At 31.1% G+C, this 20,555-nt stretch overlaps 2 protein-coding genes across 2 annotated transcripts; both read right to left on the bottom strand.

Moving 5' to 3' along the window:
• Positions 1 to 2,131: 2,131 nt before the first annotated feature.
• On the bottom strand, positions 2,132 to 6,401 carry LOC143046950 (uncharacterized). Its single transcript, XM_076219986.1, has 6 exons — positions 6,308 to 6,401; positions 5,177 to 5,336; positions 4,240 to 4,766; positions 3,825 to 3,941; positions 3,217 to 3,323; positions 2,132 to 2,530 (listed from the first exon to the last, which is right to left on the bottom strand). Exons 1-6 carry the CDS (start codon positions 6,393 to 6,395, stop codon positions 2,348 to 2,350), a joined length of 1,182 nt encoding a protein of 393 aa, XP_076076101.1. The 5' UTR covers positions 6,396 to 6,401; the 3' UTR covers positions 2,132 to 2,347.
• Positions 6,402 to 11,769: 5,368 nt separating this feature from the next.
• On the bottom strand, positions 11,770 to 16,282 carry LOC143045217 (uncharacterized). The gene is made up of 6 exons (XM_076217569.1): positions 16,223 to 16,282; positions 15,404 to 15,560; positions 14,096 to 14,379; positions 13,641 to 13,754; positions 13,144 to 13,250; positions 11,770 to 12,185 (listed from the first exon to the last, which is right to left on the bottom strand). Exons 2-6 carry the CDS (start codon positions 15,442 to 15,444, stop codon positions 12,003 to 12,005), a joined length of 729 nt encoding a protein of 242 aa, XP_076073684.1. The 5' UTR covers positions 15,445 to 15,560; positions 16,223 to 16,282; the 3' UTR covers positions 11,770 to 12,002.
• Between the last annotated feature and the right edge of the window lie 4,273 nt (positions 16,283 to 20,555).

The following is a 20,555-nucleotide window of genomic DNA, read 5'->3' as shown; positions in this document are numbered from 1 at the left end:
AGTATTTCGTCTGCAAATGACGACTCATCGATGAATATGTTCAAAATATACTAGTAAGGCAAATTGTGATGAAAAGTTGAAAACATGCAAATAATTTCCGGTTAGAAAATTGAAACAAAGGTGAGCGTGTTAAATGTACTATAGAGAAAGGGATGAATAGTATTTAACTGTAGTATAAGTTTGAATTTCCGGAAGCTCAAGGCATAAACATGTTGAAAAATATGTCGCACAAATCAATGTTTTGACCTTTGCAAAAAGAAATAGTAGTGCGTATGAACTGTTTATATGAAGATATGATTTATTACGAAACTTCATAGTGAAAGTGGCAAGCATAGTGCACAGTTTGAATAGTAAGAAGAGTTTAAATGTTGAAAAAAAATGTGTTGTTTATGTTGAAAAATGTTAAAGCTAGAAACATTAAAATTGTAGTCATGATCGTTCCTTACAAGTCTCACATCAGTTTGATCATGAGGCTTGAATACATTTAGTGTAGCTGTATTTGTTATACACCTTCAAATACACATTTATAAGTGTGTAATTAGTACCTTTGTTTTGACATGTAAAGTTTTATACTAGGCGTAGAAGTTGTCAAAATAATTGACAAGATTTACTTAAAACATGTTCTCATTTGTAAAATTACCACTTAAGGCGCCTTGTCATGAAAACAAATCATTCACAATTACGTTGTCTTACTATAAACATATGTATAATTATCAAATATACATGTACCGAGCACCAAGTGTACAAAGTTCGGTATGTTCGCAAGACAATGGAGACAATGATAACAGAATTCGCTTTTTACATGAATATTGCAAAGTTGTGAACAAGGAATACATGTATGTGAAACTGTAGATTTCAGTGTTCACCTGTCAAATACGTTTTAGATAGAACAGCCTCAGTCTCAATATTAGGATTTTGTATTGCGCCCGGACATTCCATATTATTTGTCAAACGTTTGATTAAGATCTTGTTATTCATTGGAAATTTGTATACAGTAAAATATATAAAAATACCAAACTCCGAGGAAAATTCTAAACGGAAAATCCGTAAGCAAATGACAGAATCAAATGCTCAAACACATAAAACAAGTGAATAACAACTGTCATATTCCTGACTAGGTACAGACTATTTCTTATGCAGTAAAAGGTGGATTTAACCTAGTTTTATATCTAGCTAAATGTGTCAATTGTATGACAGTCGTGTAAAATTCAATTATATTAACTACAATGGGTGAACAAAACTAATCCATGTATTTAATTATGACAATTATCAAATATTGTTTAGGAAGCGTCCCGATTATCTCGTTCTCGATCTGTTTAGGAATCTCAGACAATGTTAGGATATTCCAAACCAATCATTGTAGATAAAATCCGAAATTTTCCCTTTCCGTGTCTTATCGCTGTCTGATTTCGAACAGGAGCCATAATTGGCTATGAATTTCCGCATCATTAACTATATCATTGAAGACACTTGTAAAATTAATTACAAAATCAAAGAAGCAAATATGATATTATTAGTTTTTTTTCTTTTACGATATTAGGAATTCAATATACAAACATATTTAAGTAAACATACCAAATTGACTGTCTTGAAACCAATTGTAAAAGGAGGGCTTTATTTTCTAAATGTATTAAGTGTCCACTTCTAAACATTCTTCAAGTTTATTCAAAACTTTTTTTTTATCTGTATTACCTGTTATTTATGTAGACATACATTAGTAGCAGATCTGTAAATCTTTCTCTTTTTCAATTTGTTAAAAACTCAGCATAATTTAGACCTTGATATATTTGTATAAACACCTATTATGTCCATTGCTGGATACTGTATTACATGTTTTTGTCTTAATTCGTTTCGATTATCAGTTTTGTTAGCTTGCTGTCCCATTGACTTGTACCATCCTTTTTTTAAAACTATTGAATAAATCATGATGCGTTTTGTTTTTTCTTCATTAAAATACCTTTCAACCTACTGATCAAGTTCATTAATCTCTTACCAATACTAAGCATTTAAAACTTAATCATACATGTATATGTCTTTTTGTGACTTAATTTTTCATATAAAACGTAACTTTCTGCAATATGAGTCTGATGATTATCCATTGTATCTTCTAAATGCAACATATAAAAATTCAATATGTAATAGATCTTTATTGCAGGTGAAACGTTATTAACTTTTAAATACATGTAAACAAAACAAAAAATGGATAACAAAATATAACATACTAATAAGTTCAACAGTATATACTATTACATAAATTACAATTATGTTGCTGAACAAATTGGCCATAATGGATTGCACATTTTCCTTTATTTAAGCTTCTATCGACTAAATGGTCTATACAGTAACTCTATTGTATTTTCATTAATATTTCCTTTGATATTTTTATGGCCATGCCATCTATGTTTGAGATTTCAAACAGTCCAGAAAGCTGAGATCTCCTCTTGATCTTGTTTGTTTGGTACGTTACAAAGGACTTTTTAAATGCCAATTTCCCGTTAACAATAATAATACTACTAGTTTCATATTCCACCTAAAAAATATAAAGTACAGGTTAATGCAGTTTACAACTGATAACATTAGAGAACATCAATTTTAAAGGAAAAGACAAAAAATCAACGCTGAAAGGACATCCTATATCTAATTCTTGGAGTGTTACATTCAGATGTGAAAATGGTGAACGTCTGTTTGAACTTTTTGTCGTCAAGTGGTCGTGTCTTTCACATTTTTCGAGCTTCTTTGTTTTATTCAAATCTAATTCTGTCCCGTTATAATACTATTTCAAGCATAACTTTCAATTTTGTCTGTAAAAAGGTGTTATTCTTTACTATAGATCTTTGTTTGTCTTGAATGATTTTTTTATTTTAGAATCTTTTATATATTTCGGAGTTTAGTATGACGTCCATTATCACTGAACTACTACACATTTGTGTTTAGATCCCAGCTAAAACACGGCCCCGGGTGCTGAATTATATGCTGCATTGAAGAACCGTTGGTGGAGTTCGGCTGTTATCTGCTCTTTGGTCGAGTTGTTGTCTCTTTGACACATTCCGCACATCCGTTCTCAATTTTATTTTACACTGTACATGTATTAAAAAATGAAAACGTCTGTATTACAAAAAATCAACAAAACAATTATTTAACCACATTAGCTTTGAGTTTATACAGGATTGTTACAAAGGGCTGTAATTGCATTATGAGGCCTATAAAAGGAATTACCTTTGTCACTACTGGTGCATTAGAAACTATATAGTTGTATGTGTCCTCTAAACCTCTCACTTTTTCATATAACTGTTTCTGCCTTGAAACAAAACTTGCCCCACATACTGCAAATAAAGCAGAAAATATACAGTTATAATAGAAAATATGCTTTTAATTTAAATTTCGCGTTTATTATTCTTTAAATTGCCTTTTAAATTTAGCAACAAAACAAATAAATTATTATTTGTTTTTAATCTCGTTTGATACAAATGAAGTACAATTTAAAAATATGGTGATGTGGTATGATTACCAATATTAAAATCTTAAAAATGCGTGCAAATATGCGAATATGATCATTTACAGCTTACGACCTTTAGCAATGAGAATATGCCATACCGTAAAGTTGGCTAATAAAGGCCCAGACATGAAATGAAAACTGAGATGCAACTCAAAAAAGAAGGCTAGCGGCCTAATTTATTACAACACCATTTACGACAATCGAAGATGACGAACATTAACCAATGTTCATTTCAAGCGTTTTTGAAGGACATCGAGTCCGTACATATAAAACTATATAATATTGATATATAATATATAACTTATCTAGATTTTAATTATATACTTACTTTTTCCAACTATTTGTTCATCCGTGAATATATCTTTATCAAGTTTGTCACAAACTGGACAACTGCTTACACAACGCTTTTCAATTAGGTGTCTGGTTGATCGTTTTCCAAATATTTCTGAAAGGGAAAATACCAAAATTTTCAAATGCCATAAAGAAACAGTGTACATGACAAATCAAATTGAAAACTTTAATCTAAGTTAGAGTAATAGATTATAACAAATTATAAGGAAGGACTCAAAAAGAAAAACAAGCTTGATGAGACTTAAAAATCTGTTAATAAACATATTTGAAAGACAAATTAATCATTAACATTGCATGTTCATTAATCATCATGAGGAATATAAATAACACGTATTTTTTCAGACAATTCAATTATAAGTTTAATAAAACATTAATCTTTTATTATAACATACTTTTGATTTTCTTCCAAACTTTTTTGCCAGTTTTCTTGACACCTTGTCCGAATTTCTTGATACCACGTCCAACCTTCTTGGTTATTTTGGCAACACCTCGTCCAATATTCCTGCCGATTTTACCGACTCCCTTTCCTAGTCTTTTAACATGACTTCCTATTTTCGACCCGATTTTTTTAATTCCGACTCTTACTTTTTTTACGGTACTTTTTACCTTCCCTCCAATTCTTCTAACTGTTTTTCCTATCCTCTTTCCAAATCTAGCGGCTTCCTTTCCAACTTTTTTACCGAAAGATGCCACTTCAGAAATAGCTTTGCCAAATATTTTTTCTCCAGCTTTTTTCAATACGTTTTCTACTTTCGTGGTTATGCCTTTAAGTTTTCGAAGGACCTTATCGCTAATTTTTTTGACAACGTCCAATGTTTTTCCAATTACCTTCATTAAATTCGCTACTTTTATAACAGGGTTGTTGATCACACTTAGTAACTTTCCTAAATTGATTTTCTTATGTTTTTGTGTATGTTCTCTACAAGGAATACACATAGTTATAGTTTCATTTCAACATAAGTAATACTCATACATTTTCATATTCTTATTCACTGTAAATGTGGTTTTATTTAGTAATATTTTGGATTCTCTAATGACAATATAATGGGTAATAAGCAATCTGAAACCCTATTCCTGTAAGAGTCAATTCGGAGACTCGCATATCATCTGTGTTTGTGACTGTTTTCATTCAACGTGTAAACGTGTGTCAAATATGTTTAAACCTTAAGAATATCGGAATTGTCGACCATTTAAATTAAAAAATAATATTCAACGTGTTCTGATTAAAACAACGTTATATCAAATATAACATTCTCTTATTAAAAAATTAAAATTAAACACAAAAAAAAACATATTCTTATAGAAGTTTATGAAATCATTTCAACTTACACCGCTGCACAAATATTTCCTGCACATTCGTCACATGACCTTATTGTTTGGTTAACTTTGGTTTCACATGATAGTGTTAGAACCTTCTCCTCATCTACAGTAGCATCAATTTCATCAACGATATAATCTACAATATCTGCTCGTGCTTGGTCGTTTATTACTGAAAATATATTATGTTTTAATTATTTGCAAAAACTGTATTCATTTCATTATATTTATTTTTAATTATTTTTATTTCTGAGTAAGGATTTATTGGGGTTTTTTTAAACTTTTTTGGATTTGAGCGTCACTGCTGAGTCTTTTGTAGACGAGGCGCACGTCTGGCGCAAATACAAAATTTAATCCTGGTATCTGTGGTGAGTTTGTTTACCCTATTCAGGAACTCTTTTTCTCTTTTTTTTTCAATTATTGTGACATTTAAATTTGATATTATGCATAAGAAAACAAACGAAATACAACAATTTATAGTAAAATAAACTGCATTCTTTTATTCTAATGTTTGTTAAAAATTGTCAAGAAATGTCAGACTATGCATTTAGAATAATTAGCTAAGTTCACTTATATATTCTCTATCCCATATAATTTATGACAAACAGCTTTAAATACATATACTAAATAGTAAAAAAGATGCATAGTAGATATGGATAAATAAACATAAATGAAACAGGGTGTCAAATCCTGCTCTTTAAATTGCCTCTTGCTTAATTTTCATCAATGGCTCGAAGCAAAATCAAACTTTAGCATCTAGTAAAGAAGTAAATTTATTGATTAGAAAAAAAATATTGTTGCATACACGTCAGGAAAAAAACCCAGGAAAGAGCAAATTATTAAAGGAATGCTGTTAGTATTGTTGTACTTCATCTCAAATAAATGTTACAACATTGACCTAAAGCTTACACTTCAATTGATAGTTAGGAGAAGTCGGTTCCTAGCGCATCAGTTGAAGACACTAAACAGAAACTTGAAAAAATAATACACATTAACGCGCGCAACACGTGTTTCTGAAACAACCTCTACCAGTAATGCTCGTAACCTAAACTAGTAAACTAAACTGCATAATGGCATGTTAAAGAAGAAGTGTTATAATACTATTTACATGTATAATTATCAATTTTAAAATGTTTAACTTACTATCCAAATTATTTTGTTGGAGAGAGAGTAGTTCTCCATTGCATGTACAAAGTACTGCGACTACTGCCACGACAAGAGGAATGAACATGATAAAAGTTTTAAAAGCTGGATGATTTGAAGCAGATATGTTGTGTTTTTATATAGTAAAATTAAGGCAGTTCCAAGAATTAATTATCAAAAAAGCAATCCTATTAACATTTACGTGATATGTTCAGCCATCTATTATTAAAATGAGGGATAATGGGTGTTTCATGCGATTTACAAAGTTAATATATAATTTTTTTCTTTCATTATTATTTTGTATTATCATTAAAAAAATGTCCATTTTGTTAAGAAAGTGTATTTTCATATCTCAAAAGATAATATATTTAAATAAATGTAATCTAACTTGCACCAACCTTACTAGAACCTCATAGAACTAGTGTAATTTAACCACAAGAATATGTAAAACAATGTCATTACGTACTTGTCATATTCAAAATCTATTATTTTTGTTGATATATTTTTGGGAAACCACATCCAAATGGAAATTTTCTTGTTTACGCCATCTGAAGTGTGTATTCGATAATAATGTGGAAATTTTCCCTTTACTTTCACAGCCACATTGATATCCTGGTATAAATCAAACCTACTTAATCTTTGCCAAAATATATACAAGTTGATTTTTAATTGCACTCGGATTATAACAGTTAAATTATGTACCCTTTCAGTATTATGTGATTTTCAGTCGATACATTTCTACAAATTTCTGCAATTCCAGCAATTGTTACACAGAATGAGCAGTCAACGTCCTTTGAAACATGTTCTCATTATAAGAATTTTGGTGTATGTTCAAGAATTGCATTTTAAACTCATAAGGTGATGCAAATCCATTGTTGGATATAAAGAACCATCCACCAATATATGATAATGATTATATATAAAGCGATACAGAACAATAACAATGATAAAATATTAATTTTAAAGATAAAAAGTATGTTGTTATGTAAAGCATTGGTTGAAAACCTTTGAAATCTTTCCATATGCAGAATAAGATGATTTCGATATATATCAGTGGAAGATGGTGAACCAGAACTTCTGAAAGAACAGTCAAAATTACAGACATAAGAAGACATTTACGTCAGGTGGGCGAATGCAAAAAATGTTTTTATCAAAAGTTTTAGACCATCACGTTAGTAGTTTTCTGCCTGAATGTGCAGTTTCCTCCAATAAAACTTGGAAAAAGGACAGAATTACCTAGATTTTAATGTTAATTCTGTGTTCTAAATGACTTAGTTTGTATTGTTTTATATTTTTACCTGGTTGGTGTGTTTGTGTGTGTGTGTGTGATATACTTGATCATGTTTTGTTATTGAGGTAAGGTATTGTTCTTGATCTTAGTATTTTTAACATTTCTGAATTCCATTATTCCGAGTTGATTTATAATTTGGATGCAAATCACCGTAAAGTTGAGATATTTTGAAAGATTCGGTGATAAATTTATCCCTAACGAAACTAATTAAGCAATGAATATTTTTTTGACACCTCAGTTACTTTGAACATGTATAGTGTTTTTTGTTATCCCTCTTTACTGTGTTTTATATGATTTATAGTTAGAATTTAGTTAATGATAAGCCCTACTAATCCTTTAAAATTTGAATTTTAATTGTTTTTAGCTTCACTGCCTTACCATTTTGTCGTCTATGGTTTCAAACGTGTTAAGTATTGTGGGACTGGAGCTTTCCATCTAGCTAACTTAATAAGTTTTCGTTAGAAATCATATTGATAAGAAATTTAAAGTTTGTATCTACAAATAAATTTTCACATTTGTAGCTTTGTCATTGAAATTACTATACTTAAAAATCTTAAAAATCTTAAAAATATCTGTATTCTTTAGATGGTGTACTCGAAGAAAATTAGTTATCTTCTGTTTGATATTTAAATAATTTTCATAAAGAACTATAAAATTTGACATGAAAGAGAGAGGCGAAAGTTACCAGAGGGATATTGAAATGAGTTAAAATCGAATAAATAATGACATAGCAAAACACAAAACGACTAAAAGATAAAACAACAATATACATTGAAAACTATCCTTCGATACATGATGTTCGATTAGTTGTTATTGCCTTTGCAATAGCTGTCAGTAACTGTGCGTAGACTCATATTGTCTTTCTTGCTGTGGGAACATTGTGTGTAAAAGAATCTCTGATACCTCGTATTAAGTCAGGCCTTTTCAACTGATTTTGATTTTTTTTATGTTGTAGTGTACCCTGTCGAAGGGAGGGTTTGACAGCAGAAAACATATTTATATATATAAAAAAAGATGCGATATGATTGTCATTGATACAACCCTCTACAAGAGACCAAATAACCCAGCAATTAACAACTATAGGTTACTGTACGGCCGTCAACGATGAGCATAATCAGATAAAAAAGGACCATGCCTCATTCAGTATGTCCCCCCAGGGGGCTGTACTTGAGTGAGTGTTGTTTGTTGCTGTTTCTCATTTTGTTTTGTAATCTTGAAGCTAGTTCTAATGGTGTGCAGTTATAACATTGTCCCAAGTTAGGGGAAAGGTTGGAATCTTCGAGCATGTGGAAACTTGCAACACTATTTCTGTCCCAATGTTAACTAAGTCAATAAACTATAAACAGGCACGAACTTCACGTACTAATTAAGATATTCAAACGTCCAACAACCATATATTTAAACGTCGTATTTATTTCTAGATGGTTTTCTACCCAAGTAAAAAATATTGGCGTTGATTGATGACATTTGTCACCGATTTAATGGTTTGAATACCTCTTTGGAATCTTCTTCCTCTTAAAAACAATGAAACTGAGATCTTATCTACGTGTACAATATCGTCTTTCTGACACTTCACAACCAAATAACAAGTGGAAACAATTTTTTAAAAAAAATATTACCAAACAGACGTATCTATTATTTTATTGTTAAACCATTCATGCTCAGCATATTAAGCGTTATATTTGAGCAGTCAAAATGTGTTGACCGTATATTTCTACGTCATATACAGTTACTAAACTGATATCACTTTCCTCATAAATATTTAAATAGAAATTGCCGAAATTATAATTAATTATTCATACGACCTATTCAACCTGTTCTTGTTTCCAATGTATACAATGACTAAAACTTACTGCATTTGCAATTTTTTGAAGAAAAAAACATATTTCACTAATTAATTATTTTTGGTTTGCAAACTATAAATCTTTATGTTTTATGCTTATTGTTGATATTTTAGTTCATTCTCATATCCAATATTAGGTTAATGCCACTTTTTTTGTATGAGGTGAAAGGCCGAGTACAAAAAGTTGATATTTTTCTGACATTTACTTAATTTTGTTTTTATACTGCAACTTAAATAAATAAATTCATAGCTTTTTAAATTGTAACACAAATTTCAAATTTATTTTCATCCCTTTATGAACCCCTGACTGGAAAAAGTGTTCCATGATGAAATTGACATTGCACAAAATATAGTTGTGTTACTATATTTAGGAAATAAACACGACTAGTTGAAGTATAAAAACAAATTCGTTCCCCGTCGATAGTGGGATTCAACAGGTAATATACATTTCATTGTGTTGTATATTTCTCCGCCTGCATGATATGAGGCCTTAAATTTTTATAAAAGGGGACTTTTCCCAATATTTAAATCAAATAATAACATTAACACATTAAACAACAATTGCAAATTTTTTTTTAGATTGCAGTATCAAGACAATAACAATGCATTGATTTGACATATCAACGATATAAGGATTCGACCCGAGAAGGGAAAAAGCTCGGCAGAGTCTCGCATTTCCCCGTTTCTCATCTTATATCGTTGATATGTCAAGTCAATGCACTATTATTGTATGTGCACTAACCTGGAAAATGCTGAACAAAACTTTGTTGAAAGTATATATTTGACCCATTATAAATGAAATTTCAATATCAACCAATTTTTGGAAACCGTTAGTCAAATTTTAAGTTCAAAGACATGGAAGTAGCTGATAAACCTCTCGTAGTAAATGAGATCAACTCCGGATTCTGGTGGGTTTTGTGTTGCTCAATCTTTAGTTTCCTTTGTTGTATTTTGAAAAGTGTGGTTTTTGTCGTTTTTTTTTTGTTGGATTTTTTTTTCGACTTATGAGTTTGAATGACCCTTTCATATCTTTTGGCTTTCGTTCATTAAAAAAATAAAGATATGATTGTTAAACAAAATAACAGGTTATCAAATTATTCAATTATTTGGTGTTCGTAATTTGGATTTGATTGACAGACGTTTGATCGCCTTTAGTTGTTGGGAAAAACACATAACTTGTCACATAGACTGAATCTTGTTATCACTCTAAACACCCAATGTCTAATTAGTTTAGCTTGTTTTTCTAACATAATCACTCTGATTCAATCAAAAAATTCTCTGAAACTGATATTATCAAGATGCTTGATTTCTTGATTAACAATATATTTGTTACGTTCGGAGGACGTGTTTTTCAACAGACTGTCGGCATTCCAATGGGAACAAACTGTGCCCCTCTACTTGCCGACTTGTTTCATTATTATTATGAGGCTGACTTCATGCAGGAACTTCTTAGGAAGAAGGATAAGAAGGTAGTGATATCCTTTAACTCTACTTTCCGCTATATAGATGATGTTCTTTCACTAAATAATTCAAAATTTTGTGACTATGTGGAACGCATCTATCCCATCGAGCTAGAGATAAAGGATACTACAGATACAGTTAAGTCGGCCTCATATCTCGACTTACATCTAGAAATTGACAATGAGGGTCGGTTGAAAACAAAAATTTACGACAAAAGAGATGATTTCAGCTTTACAATTGTGAACTTTCCATTTCTAAGTAGCAAAATTACAGCAGCACCTGCATACGGGGTATATATCTCACAATTGATACGATATTCCCGTGCTTGCATTTCCTATAATGATTTTCTTGATAGAGGGTTGCTGGTCACAAGGAAGCTATTAAACCAAGAGTTCCAAATGGTGAAGTTGAAATCATCCCTTCGTAAATTTTACAGTCGCCATCACGAGTTGATTGACCGTTATGGAATAACCGTTTCACAAATGATATCGGATATGTTACTTACGTCGTAACTACAACCCCCTTCCCTTTCATAAATGTGACCTACCGAATTAGATTATTTACCGGATTTGTTATCACATAAGCAAAACGACGGGTGCCACATGTGGAGCAGGATCTGCTTACCATTCCGGAGCACATGAGATCACCCCTAGTTTTTGTTGGGGTTCGTGTTGTTTATTTTTTAGTTTTCTATGTCGTGTCATGTGTGCTGTTGTTTGTTTGTCTTTTTCATTTTTAGCCATGGCGTTGTCAGTTTGTTTTAGATTTATGAGTTTGACTGTCACTTTGGTATCTTTCGTCCCTCTTTTAACGTTAAACCTGTATCTCAAAATATTCACTAGTACAATCCTCATTTTAAAAACACCGTTTTTGGCATATATTTATTTTCAATTAAATGAGATTCAAGCTGAAAGTTGCATATTCAGAAAATATCAAAATATCATTTAAAAAAACATAAACGATTATATTACAACGAACATTTATATTATATTTTTGACAAGTATCAACGAGGAGCGATATTGTGTTACAGGCAAAAAAGAAACACAACTCATATCTTAACATGTCAAAAATAGGTAATAATTTCCTGCTTGAGACTTTTTTTAAAACATTCGGCTAAACACTTCTTGTGATATTTTCATGGACATTCTGTTAATGTCAGAGATTACAAACATTCCAGGAAGTTTGAATCGTTGTTTCGTTTTACCAGTTTGAAATGTTATAAATGATGTCTTGAACTCTACTTTTCCGCCTGTAAAGAGAACACTTTTCTTTTCATACTCCACCTGAAAGTGAAAAATAAAATGTATATTGGTCTGCACTGTAAAGTTCCATCAAAGGAACAATACGCAATTATTCCAGCTTAAATTAAGCTTAAAATGTGTCAAAGATATGGTTTAATCAACAAAAAAATAGCCGGGTTGAAACGTAAAATGAAAAGCCATATGTATGTAAAATGCTTTCACAATTTCAATTTGGTCATAAGTGCACTTTTTTTTCATTTTATTTTTATCACAAATGATAGTTAATTACTATTATGTATAGCAATACAACAAACAAAATAGGTGAAACGTGTACATAACATAGAACAATTAAACGAATGATAACTAACCAATGTTTGATGAATTTCTGTAATATTTTTAAATTACAAAATTAATCTGTGGCCACTTCAACAACTTATGTATGAAACTATGTCTCAATTTCCATAATGAAACGATTTGAGCATTGCCACTTACGGACACCATCACGAGTTGGTTGACCGTTACGGAATAACCGTTTAACAGAAGATATCGGATATGTTCCTTATGTCGTAACTACAATACCCTTCCCTTTTCATGAATGTGACCTACCGGATTTGTAATAACATAAGCAACACTATGGGTGCCACATGTGGAGCAAGATCTGCTTACCCTTCTTGAACACCTGAGATCATCCCCAGGTTTTGGTGGGGTTCGTGTTGCTTAGTCTTTAGTTTTCGATGTTGTGTCTTCTGTACTATTATTTTTATGTTTGTCATTTATATAAGCCATGGCGTTGTCAGTTTATTTTCGACCTATGAGTTTGACTGTCCCTCTAGTATCTTTCGTCCCTCTTTTATGTCATCATGCTGTGTTATGGAACATCATTCAATTCCGTAATTGCTGAAGGCATTTTGTTAAGCGAACTGACGATTTAGCATTTAAAATTATTGACATTAGGATATTTCAAATTATGGATAGCGATCGCTGACAAAAAAGAAGCTACCTTTAAAACAATCGAGTTCTTCGAGAGGATGAAACTGTAAAGGGCTTTTAAATCTTTTATTCTTGTAGTTGTTTTCTTCTGGTTTGTAACGAAATTGGATCCACAAACTAAAATGAAATTAAATATCACATTTATCGGCATATAAAATATCAATTATTGAATAAAGTACATGTACATGTAAAATATTATCTATTTACACAACTTAAAACAGGCGTCAAGAATTATTTCAAGATAATCTTATTCTCAGACCTTAAACACAGATTACCTACTATCACATATCACATAAATATATATATATATATATTACTGAAATTACTCCGACTCAATATTGATGATTTTACTTTGCAATCAAAATCAAAATCTTTATATCTAGACACTATTACGAATTTGTTTTGCACGGGTAGACGCACGAATGTATGAACGGAAATACGTACAACAAATCTTCTAGATAATGACATACAGGAATACTGTTATATTGTATATTTCGTTCTACTTACTAGATAATATTACTTTATCATCTTTATTCTTGTTGGTATTGAGTCGATCACATTGCGGACAACTGTTTGCACATCGTTTGTTTAAATGTCTGGTTGACCGTTTACCAAAGATACCTGAAATAGAATGTTATAAATATTTCATGTTATCAAATTGGTGCATGTACTTTAAAGTAAATATATCATTTAATGATGAGAATAAAGAGATACTTGTGTTGGAAAGATGTTTAAGTAGTCATGAAACTTGTATTTAATCAACCAATATTGAACTTTTAAACATTTTGGGCTCGAGCATCACTGAAGAGAAAATAAAGCGAAAGATACCATAGGATCACCAAAAGTCATTGATCTTTTTATATATAACTTTTGCATATTTTGTAATATGCTGTATTCCTTACATGCATATAAGTCAATTGTTATACCATAATTATATCTTAAAATAAGTATTACAATCTTACTTTTAATGCCACCCCATACTTTTTTACCAGTATTCTCAGCACCTTTCCCGATTTTTTTACCAGTGTCGACAATACCATTTTTAACATTATTCGCATGTTTCTCGGCTTGCTTTAACCACCCATTAAATTTCCAAGTGATATCTTCAGACCAAGAATTAAGTTTTCGTTCTAGATTGTTAACCAATTGTCCAACTTTCTGTCCGAACTTAGCAGCTTTTGTAATAGGTTTATTAACTTCGTTTAATAATCCATTAATCATATGTTCGTGTATTTGTGGCGGTGTGCTAAAAAATAAATATAAAAAAGTATGCATATGATTAAGGCATTGTTTTAATTATCGATTGTTTGTTGCTCAATGTCCAAATATCTAATGCATGTTCAGGACAAGAACAAATTAACAGACTAGTATAAAAATAAAACACATCGGACTACTACTGATATCTCAAGATACAAGACAACAAAAATGTCAATGAGCTGAAGATTTATTACAGACTTGTTATCAAATCCGAAGTTTTAAAGTGATTCGTTCGTATAGTACCGTCTATGTATACTTTCATCATCTGTTCTCTTATTGAGCCTTAAAAGTATTTTGTTCTTAATGGGTATCAGTTTAACACTATTTTAATCTTTGAATACTAATGTGCTAATATATTACATTTCACGTCAGAGGAGGGTTGAGCCATCGCATGATTTTTAACACTGCGATTTTCTATATGTGGTTGTTCGAAATCATGATCCTGTTAATCAGTAGTTGTCGGTGCCATATGTCTTATTTCTTTATGGTTTAATTGTGTTATGATCATAACTCGTTTAGTTGTTTTAAATCAAAATATAACAGGGTTATTTTTGCTTATAATACAGCATGGGATATATTCTTTATGGAAGTCCGAACGGTGATCCCTATGTGTAGTTTCTTTACCTCCACGTCACTTGGTTCTTTGAGAGATGGTTGTCACTTTGTGAATCCTATCAAATCCCTTCAATTAAAGATGACGGAAGAAATTTGCACAGAGGTACATTTTGATTTTATATGAGTCATTGTTTCAGTTTAAAGGTGACATAGGCTAGTAAATTGATATTCAAACAATCACTCAAATCAAAGAAACGATTTTTATCTTAAGACAAGTATCTTTGAATTGTTGTCCTCAATGCTCTTTAACTTCATAGTTTATTTGTTTTTTTACATTTTCTATTCGAGCGAGTGTCTTTTGAAGACAACGCGTGTCAGGCGTAAGTACAAAATTCAATCCTGGTATCTATGATGAGTTTATTTATTATCAATATTATCAATTACAAAATAACACTTACGATTGACAACGATTTTTTTCACATTGTCTGCATGATAACATTGTTTGGTTAATGTTGGCCTCGCATTCTAATGAGGAAACCCTCTGAGCGTTTGTAATCTTTTCAACTTCATCGAGAATATAAAGTAAAATGTCTTTGCTCGTCTGAATATTTATTTCTAAAAGCAAAAACAAAGACCATATGCGTAAATATTTTTTTTCATATAAATGATCAAACAAGTATAGGCGTTTGGAAAAAAAATCATTAAACCTATATTCTAATGCAACAACGTTTGTAACGTTCATTTTGATTGGATAACGTCACTTTCTTACATGGCATCAATTGACAATTGATGCTATGGGACATACGCGAAGGCGAAGACGGCATATGACAGATTTTAAATACATGTTTTAACGTTGTTTTCTGTCAGTTTAATTAGAATGGAGATAACAATATTGTATTTTAAGCTCCGACGGAATCAATTGGGGATTTGATGGTCGCAAATACCCGTTTACTGTCTCCGCTAACTCGTCGCCAGTAAACTTAATTTGCGACCATCGAATCCCCAATTGATGCCGTCGGAGCTTAAAATACAGTACAGTTATCTCCTAAATGCGATGTTTTTATATCAGATATTGCAAAAAAAAGTCCAGTAATTTAAACAAAACACATTATTGGTAATTTAGTATAGTCCGGAATATAACATAAATGAGCTAAAGCTTATAAGAAGTGGACATATTACAGTCCGCATTTTACAATGCACAATTATAAGTTTAAAATTATCAGACAAAAATGTTATATCTACATTTATTACACTGTTGTGACAAAATTTCTACCTACTTTTTAAGTTGTTTTGATGAAGGGAGTCTAACTCTCCATGACAAAGACAGAAAAATATTACCACTACTTCCAAAACGAAAGGTATAATCTTGTTCATTTTCAAAACTATAATATATTGGCAAAATTTCTTTATTTATACTCAATAGTTATGCCAGTTTTCAGAATCAAGCACAAAATATGTCACGATTATTAGAACCTAACGGCTAGACATTATTTTGAAAAAATGTTATATTCCAACATATGTCACATTGATTTAAATTGCTCAAGGTCATAAAGGTTAAAATAGTGCCGCTTAAAATGATATTATAAAATAGATCTGCAAATGCTACTGTCTGAATAGAAAAATAAAATGTAGCAAACTCATTTATGTATAGCTTTTGTCATAGACAAATTAAGCAAATTAGTAAATGGTTTTTTTTTTCTTGACTTTTGTTTTGTCTATTTACTACTTGAAGGAGAAAGGTGAAATATATCAAGGGAAAACTCAAAATCATAATTCCAAAAAAAAAAACTGACAACGCCATAACTATTTAAGAAAAGGCCAAAAGACAAAAAAATGTACAGAAAACGTACCATAGAAAACTAAAGACTTAGCAACACAAACCCCATCAAAAAACTGCGGTTTTCTTAGGTGCTCCAAAAGGAAACCATTATTGCTCTACATGTTGTACTCGTCCTGTTTTTCATACGCGTACAATCCCGATGATAAGTCTATTTAGGTGGGTCGCATTCAGGAAAGGGATGGACGGGAGTGTGATTACGACAATCTGTACATATCCGTTGTCATTCGTCGAAAAGCTATTCCATAATTCTATAAAAAGTCAACCAACTCGTGATGGCGGTCATAAAATTGACAAAGGAATCTATACTATTAAACGAAAAGACCTCATTTTGTGTGTCGCTTCTGTTCTTTCCACAATAAATTAATCAACACGCCTGTGTGTCCTATAGGTATAGTGCATAGTCGCATTTGTCATCCATTCATATGACTTTTCAGATTGAGTTATTTTGGGAGATTGTCCCGTCATTGGACAAAATTTTAAGTCAGATTAGACTTCCGGTTTGCTTTTTTCTGTATACTTTGAACGAATAAAGTGTATTTTCAGAATTCTATCTGCTATCATTTTCAAGTTTACTATCCACGGCGGTCACACAGTTTATTAAGGGTCTGTATGCTATATATATGACCACCATGGATCGATTAGAAAACTTAGAATTGAAAGTAAATACACTTTAAATATAAAGTAATGAACTCGGTAATGAATGTTCATGATATACAGATAAGCGCTAAAATTATTCATGTGAACTTTTGATTCTTTTCTGAAATTCTCCAGTCATTAAATCTTTTACAAAATTCATTGATTACAAAAACAAAGAAGATGTGGTATGATTGCCATGTTGACAACTCTCTACAAGAGACCAAAATGACACAGAAATTAACAACTATAGGTCACCGTACGGCCTTCAACAACGAGCAAAGCCCATACTGCATACTCAGCTTTAAAAGGCCCCGAAATAACAATGTAAAACAATTCAAACGAGAAAACTAGCGGCCTTATTTATGTTAAAAAAAATGAACGAAAAACAAGTATGTAACACATAAACAAACGACAACCACTGAATTACAGGCTCTTTACTTAAATGTTCATAACATACTAAATGTATGTTATATTCGTATTGAAATTGATAGAAAACCAAAAATTGGGAATTTTGGAAATAAAGGAGGAGGGATAAAAAAAAATATTTTCCTGTCCCCAATAACCTATGACTTATGATACTTTTGCTGAAATTCTCCAGTCAATTAATATTTTACAAAATTCTTCCAAGAACACTTTACATACTTTAAACTACGCTCGGAATGCCCGCTATTTCGCGGGTGTGTTCTAGTGAGTTTGACTTAACCACATGGAACTCTTGGTTTGATAGCTTCCGTGTGAGCAGATTGCTCCATCAAGGAAATCATAATAGGAAATGCAAGCCCTAGAATATCAGAACAAATGTAAGATACATAGTCCGTACACAAGAACTGCTGGAATGTTACTACTTAGCAATTGGGAAGCAGAAAACAACTCATTTGTCGTAAAGTGTTAATTATAATGTAAAGATCACTTGACCAAAAGACGTTTGTTCATTGACAGTTTCCTCTAAAATAAAATTATGTCTTAAGATTTGTTAATCTTCAAGAAGAAATTAGTTTACAAATAATTCATTCAAAATAAACATACAATGTGCAATCTCTTTGATCGGGTTTTTTGTCTCTTTGGCACATTCCCCCTTTCCATTTTTAATTCTAATTAATAAATAATATATACAAAAAGGGAAGGGTAAACAGGTATATTTGTTAAGCATTATTCACGTTAAATCAGTTTGTAGATAAACAGGCTGTTTCACTGGTGATAAGCGGATGGTCGTAACGTAAAGTTACGACCATCTGAATATTGGAGACAACTCTAGGTATTAGGTTTTCTTTTCCGATTTTTTAGTCCAGTCAATCTAGTATAAATTTGACCCTAACCTTAAAGTAATTGCAACAGAATATTTTTAAGTTTTGATCTTTAGCATTATACCCAAAATATACACAGAAAAAAGTCCCATAAAATCACTCGGGGAAAACTAAAAAAAAATAAAATTCCTATGGACATTTGCATCGAAAAGGGAGATAAATCTGCAAAAAAAGGCAGGAATATCAATAAAAATTGATACAAAAATTAAACTTTACCACTTCTGTTCAACAGAATGTATTGATTCTTGATATTTTAAGTGTTTAAATATCTATTATCAAGCAACCATCAAGTTTGTAATTCAAACAAATATAAACAAAACAAAATTTTTACATTATTTTTTTCAAAATGGTCACCCATTCACAAATTTGCGACTTCTTCAATGAAAAATGAAAAAAGAAAAAACATAACACTCCATTTCATGAGCAGATTATATAATATAGTCAAATACGAACCTTTAACCCCATCAAAGTATCATACTTTACATAAATTTAAAGAAAATCAACCAAAACCTTACAAAAAAAGACTCAGTTTTGCGGAGTTATCTCCCCTTTCAATGTAAATTTCCATAAGAAATTAAAACGCTGATTTTGAGTTTTCCTCAAGTTAGATTTTATGTTTTTTTTTCCGTGTATATTTATGGCTTATTGCTATAGATTAAAACTAAAACATTTTCTGTTGCAATTAGTTTGAGGTTTAAACTTAGTTTGATTGGACTAAAAAGGATCATTTGAGCCAAACCGGTTGTCTCATATACACTTATCGTGAGTGCGTGGATATTGAAACCCAGTTTGATACATAAAATCATTCCAATTTTCGTAAAAAGTCATTCATGAATTTGAGCATAATGGTCGTAATGTAAATTATAGTGTTTTGGATGATGGTCGTAACCGACACAAGATTGTCGTAATTTTGAAAGATGACCATAACTCAAGTATTTAGACGAACTTTTATCTAAGTATTTTAAAAGTACTGTGCACATAACCATGTTAATAAACTCAGTTGTTATATATGGTTTACTACAAACAGTGTTATTTAATTTAGTTATCTTGGTGTATTCGGGGGTATACAGAATTTTACACCGTTGTTGAAAATTCATACATCCTTAGGCGCAGGGTGTATGAATTTTCAACAACGTTGTAAAATTTCGTACACCCCTGATTACACCATGATAACGAATTTATTTCTACATTGCACCTTATAATCAGCTTGACTACCAAATGACATTACGACTTCTCAAAATCCAGGCTAAGAACAAGGCGTATGTTCTTTAATTCAGGTACGGACCTGCGAATTTGCGGGTATAGTCTAGTCTCGATGACGACCTCCATAACAATATTTTGATTCCGTACTTTATGATCTTTCGAGTAAAAATATCATTTTTAAATTGTAGAATTGTAGTTTTTTTTTATTCCACTTAAATGTAGTAGGTATATAATAGCTTTTTAAAAGTTTTTCAATAGATGCAAAATCTAAAGAAAAAAATCAGGATACTGATAATTCATGTGATGTCCAATTTGTTAAAAACGCCTTTTCTTTATTCGTAACTAATAATGATCATTACCAGAGCTTTGTTTCTTGTTTTAAAATGAATTCTCAACTCTTGAGAAATTTATATTGTTGTTGAATTTAAACACTTACAACTATTTGCGTATTGGTTAATTTTATACATTATGTTTTAAGTAACAGTGACTGTTCATTGTATTTTGTAAAAAACAAAAATTCAATTCTATCCAATTTTTCCTCCGTTTCGCACTTTACAGGTACCATATATCATATATACTCATATATATTCATATATTAAGGACACGCTAAAAACTCTTGACTTTCCG

This window comes from Mytilus galloprovincialis, chromosome 9 (genome assembly GCF_965363235.1).
Source record: "Mytilus galloprovincialis chromosome 9, xbMytGall1.hap1.1, whole genome shotgun sequence".
In the NCBI taxonomy this organism is placed as follows: domain Eukaryota; kingdom Metazoa; phylum Mollusca; class Bivalvia; order Mytilida; family Mytilidae; genus Mytilus; species Mytilus galloprovincialis.
This window is presented reverse-complemented; position numbering and strand designations above follow the sequence as displayed.